This window comes from Danio aesculapii, chromosome 12, assembly GCF_903798145.1.
Source record: "Danio aesculapii chromosome 12, fDanAes4.1, whole genome shotgun sequence".
Classification (NCBI taxonomy): domain Eukaryota; kingdom Metazoa; phylum Chordata; class Actinopteri; order Cypriniformes; family Danionidae; genus Danio; species Danio aesculapii.
In genome coordinates, this window is record NC_079446.1 from 26,373,132 (window position 1) to 26,381,860 (window position 8,729).

The 8,729-nt window shown below is 37.0% G+C and overlaps 1 protein-coding gene across 1 annotated transcript in view; it reads left to right on the top strand.

The window, feature by feature from the left end:
- fshr (follicle stimulating hormone receptor) overlaps positions 1-8,396 on the top strand; it is a 29,656-nt gene extending 21,260 nt beyond the window's left edge. The window contains exons 7-10 of the mRNA XM_056469329.1: positions 862-930; positions 1,016-1,090; positions 4,067-4,252; positions 7,268-8,396. Of these exons, the coding sequence (XP_056325304.1) occupies positions 862-930; positions 1,016-1,090; positions 4,067-4,252; positions 7,268-8,396 (1,459 nt within the window). The remainder of the gene's footprint in view (positions 1-861; positions 931-1,015; positions 1,091-4,066; positions 4,253-7,267) is intronic.
- The last annotated feature ends 333 nt before the right edge of the window (positions 8,397-8,729 follow it).

Genomic DNA, 8,729 nt, shown 5'->3' on the forward strand with positions numbered 1-8,729 from the left:
ACAATAAAAAAAGGCCCTGACTGAACATAGAGAACGATCTCCAAGTGGCGAGCTCCAAAATTAAACCAAGAATATCTTGTGCTGTAAACATTGTACCCACCATTTTTGTTAAGTGAAATTAAACAAATAAATAATGACCATAAAATATGTTGCACTTTTTTTGTCTTGTCAGTAAGCTTGTTTATATAATTAGGTCCATAAATATTGGGACATCAACAAATTTCTAACATTTTTGGCTGTGTACACCAACAAAATGGATTTGAAATTAAACGAACAAGATGTGCTTTAACTGCAGACTGTTCAATTTAATTTATTTAGCTTTAATTAGAGGATATTTACATCCAAATCAGGTGAACTGTGTAGGAATTACAACAGTTTGCATATGTGCCTCCCACTTGTTAAGGGTCCAAAAGTGATTGGACAGAAAACTAATCATAAATCAAACATTTCCTTTTAATACTTTATTGCAAATCCTTTGCAGTCAATTACAGCCTGAAGTCTGGAACGCATAGGCAGCACCAGATGCTGGATGTTTATATCTTCTAAATGGAAATTTTGTCGCCATTTTGGAGCACACCAGCTTATAGATATCCTTAAGACTACTATGTACTAACATCTAAAAAACTTTAGTTTAATTTCACTGGATCTTTAAATGAAATGTAAGATTATTTTGGTTCACCATAAAAACAAATATGGTAGAATATACAGTATTTGAAATAGTAGTTTACTGAATTGAAATAGTTATATTTGAAAGGTATTGCCATCTTTGCTGTAGTTTTGCTTTAATAAACAGCTTTGGTAAGCAGTATATGTTTCCAACCCCATTTTTTGTAACTGATCTCACCTAATGTGCTCTTGCAGGAGATTAACGAAGAACGGGATTCGTGAGATAGACAGCCATGCATTCAATGGTACCAAAATTGGAAAACTGTGAGTGGTTACATCTTTTATATATTTATAAATCACATAAAACCTCTAATCTTTCATCTAATCCCTTTGGCTCTCTTTCTCACAGCTTTCTCATGGGAAACCAGCAGCTGAATCACATCCACAGTTACGCCTTTAAAGGAGCCGAAGGCCCCGTCGTTCTGTAAGCATGAACAGCTCTGACTTTCAACAACAATACAAACTCACCAGCTGGAGCAACACACACTCACAGCAATTCCACTCACACTAACCTCTGTTACCTGGGGCCTTTACCATGAAGCTGGTTTAACTTAGTCTGGTAAATTTGAGTTTAGTTTGCTCTAGGCATGGGACGGGAACCGTTTTCAAGGTTTACCGTGGTTTGGAAAAGTCAAGGTTTTAAAACCGCCCAAATTTTCTGCTATACCGTTCCTAAGGTATATGTGAGATTATTTTATAACTTTTTTTTTTAGGACAACATTATCTCCAGCAGAAAAGATTTCCAAAGATGCTGTTTTAAATAGTGATGAAATCAGCGTTTTAGAAACTAATGAAGACAGCAAAAGTCAATGATTAATTTGAATGATGTAGCCTGACATGTTTACTGATACAAAATATTTTAAATGTTTCTCAAAATAAAATATATTGTGTTCAAAGCAGGAAAAGTTTTTGTTTTTTACCCAGACATTTAACAAGAACATATTTTAGAACAGTAATCACAATACTGTCAAACCGTGATATTTTTATCCAAGGTTATCATACCGTCAGAATCTTATACCGGCCCATGCCTAGTTTGCTCCAACTCCAGTTTAAAGAAAACATGAAAATGGTTTGGCTTTTAGCAGTGTTAATCGCTATATTCGATTATATATTGCTATATTAATTGCAATTACACTCTGTGAGTAACTAACTATGGCAACCCAGTTGTGCATAACACAACTACATTTTAAAAGAAAATATAAGTGCACAACATAATTGCCCCAACAAGACAAAATCCAACCCAGGCTCATTGGAAATGCATGCCTCAAGAAGAGTAAAATACAGTTGAAGTCAGAATTATTAGCCCCCCTTTCAATGTTTTTTTTCTTTTTTAATTATTTCCCAAATGATGTTTAACAGAGAGAGGAAATTTTCACAGTATGTCTGATAATATTTTTACTTTTGGAGAAAGTCTTATTTGTTTTATTTTGGCTAGAATAAAAGCAGTTTTCAATTTTTTAAAAAACATTTTAAGGTCAAAATTATTAGCCCCTTGAAGCTTTATTTTTTTTCTATAGTCTACAGAACAAACCATCATTATACAATAACTTGCCTAATTACCCTAACCTGCCTAATTAACCCAATTAACCTAGTTAAGCCTTTAAATGTCACTTTAAGTGGTATAGTGTAATGAAAAATATCTAGTCAAGTATTATTTACTGTCATCAGGACAAAGATAAAATAAATCAGTTATTAGAAATGAGTTTGTTAAAACTATTATGTTTAGAAATGGGTTAAAAAAAAAATCTTCTCTCCGTTAAACAGAAATTGGGGAAAAAATAAACAGGGGGGCTAATAAGTCTGATTTCAACTGTATGTACAAAACTTATGTTTCAGTACAGTTCAGTATGTTTACTTGCGTGTTTCTAATGACAAATTGACTAGTAGGTGCTGTCTAAATCTTAATGAAATTGCTTAGGGTGCATTTTGTTATATGATTCAGATACATGTATGCATCCACAAGAAGGCAATGCTTGTCACCTGTACTCTTCCTTAAACCTAACTAATAGAGTTTTCAAAAGCAAACAGAAGAGAAAAGTGCATTTTTTCCACATAGTTTTACTGCAATTTAAGAAACCGACAAGACACACAGCACAAACAAATTAATAAAACACGCTGCATTTTCTCACAAGACAAACTATTTACGAAAGCGCTGCATTTCTCACAACACTTGCAAATAGCTCGGAACACAACGAAAATGTTTCAAGGGGACCCTAAAAGTCACGGACCAAGATAATTAGGTTATGGTTATTTAGGCTAATAAAATACAAAAGACAAGGGAATCATGATGTTAAAATAAACAAACAAAAAAACTCACCTTTTAAAGATCACCTACAACTTCACTAAGCAATAGTTATGGCACAACGGCATCCGTCAAGTATTTGAGTCCCCTTGAAACATTTCTGCTGTGTTCTGTTCTTTTTGCAAGTGAAAATGTAGTGCGTTTTCATGAATTGGTTTGCATTGTGGGAAAATGCAGCGTGTTTTATTAATTTGTTTGCGTTGTGGGAAAATGCAGCACGTTTTTTAATGTGTTTGCTTTGTGAGGATTTGCAGCACGTGTGCTGTCAAACGAATGAAGATTTTTTCTTAATTTGCTGCTTTTTTGGAATTGATCCCATTATTTTCTTTACCGTAGGTGGTATTTTACCTTGGACTTGATGTCATTAAAAGCTAACAGTGATGCTTTACTGCTCTGAAACTTACAAAAACTTACAACACTTTTTTTAGCATGATGACATCTTATATAAAAAAGCTCACGGAAAAGCTGAGATCTCAGTTCATGACCGCTTTAAAGATAAAAATCTCAATCGTAATTAATGTACATTATTTTAATCAATGTAACTGTAATATTTTTAATCCATTACACATGGGAAATTTTAGTTTAATGAAAAATTAAGTGTTTGGTTTAAATGAATATAAATACAGAAAGGATGAAATATAAATAGGTTTTAGAATCAATAGATAAAGCATTAAAAATTACGACATACTGAGTCTCTCTCTATATATATTATCAATATAAACCAAAGTGATAAAGCAAGTTCTTTTCCATTAGTTTTCCTTTCATGAACAGCTCTTTTCATCTTGCTGTATAATTATGTTCAAATTCATATTTTCTTCATCTGTGCCAGTGAATCACGCCAACTCTCCAATGAGAAATGAATCACAGTATGCCGTTATACTAATGTCACATGTTCAAGTGCTGTGTAAATTCTGAACCAAAGCCCAATTAAAGTTTGTTAATGATTAGAGTCATGGTACGTACAAAGCCTAATTTCACTGGGTTGGTTTTGTCTATTTTAAACTAAACCTGTCAACCTGAGTTTGTTTAGCCACCATTATTATACAGGCCCCACACCAGATTCCACACAGAACACTGAAATGGCTGCTGTCATTACAGGGATATCTCTCGAACTGCTGTTCACACTCTGCCGGAAAGCATGCTGAAGACTCTTAAGCTTCTGATGGCCGTTTCGGTCTACTCTCTGAGGAAACTTCCCAGCCTGGAGCTGTTTACTGAGCTCGCGCAGGCTAACCTGACCTTCCCCAGCCACTGCTGCGCCTTCAAAAACTTCAAGAAGCACAAGTCAGTCACACATCTCTCATATGTCATTCCCAACCAGCTGGGCTTTTTTTGCTTTGCAAAAAGAAATATTAGGCCATATGCTTATTTTCATACAAATGTACTGAAAGTGCATGTTGACCAAAATAAACCAAAAGTGAAAAAAGTGCAGCTGAAATAAATATTTGGTTACACTTTTTGTTACAATTGTCACTATTAACAAAGCATTAACTATGAATTTTAGCTCAATCAAACTACTGATTTGCTCGTTATTAAAGGTACAGTAGGTGAGTGTCTTCAGAAACATTTTGTGTTGTGCTTGTTTAAAGTCTCTTCACATTCCAATTGTAACGGTTTGAGTAAATGATCTAAATGTATTTATATGCATTTTTATATTCTGGTTAAGACATGAGACTAAAAATGTTTGTCCAATTGAAAATTGTCAGCCGATAAACTCAATTATGACAGGTCACTCATAATTTGTGAGTCAACAAATTTAAATTTGTATTTCTGCACACCCTATTCACGCAGATAAATACGTCACTCGCGTGTTCATGTGAGGCATGCCACTCAGCATCAGCATGACCTATTTTCTTAAAGATCAACATGGCCTTGTATCCATAATAAGAAAAATAGTTTTTGAAAGGGCTTCTGCCAAAAATACAGAATTAAACTTTTGAAATCCTGAATCAATATCAGAGTTTTGCACGCCGGAGAGAAATAACGTTATGAAGTTCAAAACCACGATCTGAAGGATGAACCATGGCTGAAGTATTACTTTTAGACAGATATGTTAGTCACCCAAAAGCTTTTGTAGATTTTGTTCTGTTTTATGAATGTGCATGGAGGTGTTTTTCAGCCACTGATCCAGCATTAATAATATAGTCAGTTAAATAGACCTTAGCATTCGTTTAGTTGTTCAAGTGTATAAGGAGATGAAAACTAGTGTTGTACATGAGGAAAATGAAAAGTAAGTCACTGGTTGTCTTGAAAACGTAAGTGTAATGTAAAACGATGGGAGGATATTTCGGTATTTAGCACTTCTCCTTTTTTTCTAATCTGATTTTTATTCAGTTGAAAAACAAAGCACAAGTAAATAGTGCTCTTTTGCCTAACCTGCTTTCTGAGGTGAAGTTTGATTTGTGACACTCTCCCAACTCCAACGTTACTTTGAATATTGGGTCTGAAATAGCGTGTAGGTATCACTTTAAAACAACATTAGCACTATTTAATTGACTGTGAACAATGTTGTATTTTATAGTCAGTGGATGATTATATGATTTCACTATTTAGCAAACAATTTGCAAACGACACTTTTCTAAAATTATATTATAAAGGAGAAAGTCTCAATGTAGAACCAACTTTGCAGTAATAAGTATGCCAGTAAGTCATGCACCCCGCTCGCCTGTCAACAACTATGCCTCCATTGGACAAAGCTTACATCTCTATAAAGACAGCAGAGACCAAAAAATAATTGCATGCATGAAATGTTGCACGTTAAGTTTTGCTTGCTACACAACTGAAAATGTGCTACAGTTTTTCAAAAAGGTTTTTACGTTTGGAATTGTAGTATGATAAAGTACTATAAAGTTTTCTAACTGGTAAATGACATGATCTGGTGTAATAAGGTTGTATATGTTCATCTATACGGTGCACGTTCATGACTTCTGGAGGTGTAGATTTGCCAGCAGGGAGGGACCTTGTTTTCGAAGTTGCTAACATTAGCATTTTAGCAGATCACCTACTCCACCTTTAATAGTTATTATTGTTGTAGTCGGGTGTAGGTATTGGGTAGGATTAGGGCTGTGTAATACCATCATGCTGAATATATACTTTATAAGTACAAAGAAACAAGCAGTATTTTAATAATAGGCAAGTCATAAGCCACTTATTATTATTAGTTAATAGTCAGAATTGGTACTTAAACAAAAGTGTTCAACATAGGCTCATTATGAAAATGTAGCCCTATATACATTTCTGGAGATTGCGAATTATGTTGCCAGAAGTACGTATGACTGCATTTCATCTTTCAAACGAACACTACGAGGTGGTATGACGCAGTTCCTTTTCACGCATACCAGCTGACCACTTACCTCCGTAAGGACAGCTTTCCCGTTGTTACCAGTTTGTCCTGAAGCTCACCAAGTACATCGGCAGACTTGAGATGCAGAGAGGAGTTGATCACAACGATGGGGTTCGTGTACAGCAAAGAACGGTTCCAGAACGCTGGTAAGACAAAAACACAAGCCACAAGAAAATAACAGGGTGAGAATTTGGTAAAAATTTGGTAAAATCTGAAAACGTGGTAAAAATCAGACAATGGCTTTTCTTTTTCTACATTATCAGGTGGGTTTAGGGAAGTGGGTGGGGAGGTCAATCGGTGCTTCTGAAACCATTATTGGTTGAGTATAGGGAAGGAGGAGGGTGGGTCAGTCAATCAGTTATTCAGTAAGTCAGTCGACAGCGGCCTCTGGTGGATTTACATGAGAACAGCAGGCACGAATGGCACTTGCGATAGAAATTTGAGATCTGAAAAACGTTCACAGTGGGCTCTGGTAGATTCGCGAAAAAAAAACTGCAAAAAAAGTAGCTCCTGAAACTATTTGGCACTCTCCAGAAATGTATATACTGGTATGTTTTCAGAATGAGCCTGGGTTGAAAGTGTTACCAAATTGGATATAATTTTGCTTTAATGTTAATACTTTAATATAATAAAGCTTTAATGTTTTTTTTAATGTCAAAAATGTATTAAATCCAAAAAATGTGTGTGTATTCCAAGATCAAGCATAACAAAACAAGTAACAAAGTCTTATTCCACTATGTTAAACATTTAACTTTCTTACTGCACAAAAAAAAAAGTTTCAGGTGAAAATGATGTTCACAGTAAGAAAAAGCAAGATGAATATTCTGCTGAATGTGTTTTTTTTCCTCCCATAAATGAACAAATTTAGAAAAACATGAGGGTAAAAAATTACAATTTCATCTTTTTGTTCTTCTGAGATTTGACTGTAGACCAAGATATTACTTGTGTTCACACAGGTCTGTAAAGCATCACATGTGCAACATGACCGGAGCTCACGAGGAGCCTGATTTTTCCAATTTTTTCAACGACCACTGTAAGGACGTAAAAGAAGTGACCTGCTACCCCACCCCAGACGTATTCAACCCTTGCGAGGACATCATGGGCTTCACATTCTTGCGTGTTCTGATCTGGTTCATCAGCGTGCTGGCCATAGTAGGCAATACCGTGGTCCTCTTGGTGCTCCTCACCAGCCGCTACAAACTAACCGTTCCTAGGTTTCTAATGTGCCACTTGGCTTTTGCTGACCTTTGCATGGGAATCTACCTGTTGCTCATCGCTGCAGTAGACATTCACACACAGTCGCGCTACTATAACTTTGGCATTGACTGGCAAACAGGAGCAGGCTGCCATGTGGCGGGATTCTTCACCATCTTCTCCAGCGAGCTCTCCGTCTATACTCTGACCGCCATTACCCTGGAGCGCTGGCACACCATCACTTACGCCATGCAGCTCGAGCGCCAAATGCGTTTACGCCATGCTTGCCTAGTGATGGCAACAGGCTGGCTTTTCTCCCTCCTCACTGCTTTGATGCCCATGTTTGGAGTCAGCAGCTACAGCAAGACCAGCATCTGCCTGCCAATGGATGTAGAAACGTTGCTTTCACAAGGTTACGTGGTGCTATTGCTTCTACTCAACGCTGCCGCATTTTTGGTTGTGTGTGTCTGCTACACGCTCATCTACTTGACCGTCCGCAATCCCGCTTTTGTTCCTGCCAATGCAGACATGCGTATCGCCAAGCGCATGGCCGTGCTCATCTTCACCGACTTCTTGTGCATGGCGCCCATCTCTTTTTTCGCCATTTCTGCGGCATTTAAACTACCGCTGATAACCGTTTCGCACGCCAAAGTCCTACTGGTGTTATTTTACCCCATCAATTCCTGCTCAAACCCATTCCTCTACGCCTTCTTCACTAAAACCTTCAAGAGGGATTTCTTCATTCTGACTAGCCGATTCGGATGCTTTAAAAGGCGTGCGCATATCTACCGCACTGAGATTTCTTCAGGCCAAAATGGAGCCGTGGTGCCTTCACCGAAGACTAGTGATGGGACGCTGTACTCCCTGGTGCACATCGCCCAAGTGCACTGACATCTGTCTGAATCTGTCAGAACTCTATGCTGCTTGGAGACAAACATGAGGAAAAGCGTGGAATCTGGATGGGAAATATTTTCTACGGCGTGAAATTAAGGTGTCTCTTTTGTGCACTGGACCACTAAGGTCAACTGATTAAGATGTTTTTAGAAATACTTACACCATTCACAAGATGCTGCTTGGTCGAGCTTTTACCCATCCTGTGTGCAGTTAGCCCAAAGTATACAATCAAACACACAGAGATGCAAAGTATACAACCCCTGGCAAAAAGTATGGAATCGACACTCTTGGTAGATGTTCATTCAAATGTGTAATTGTGTAGAAAAAAAC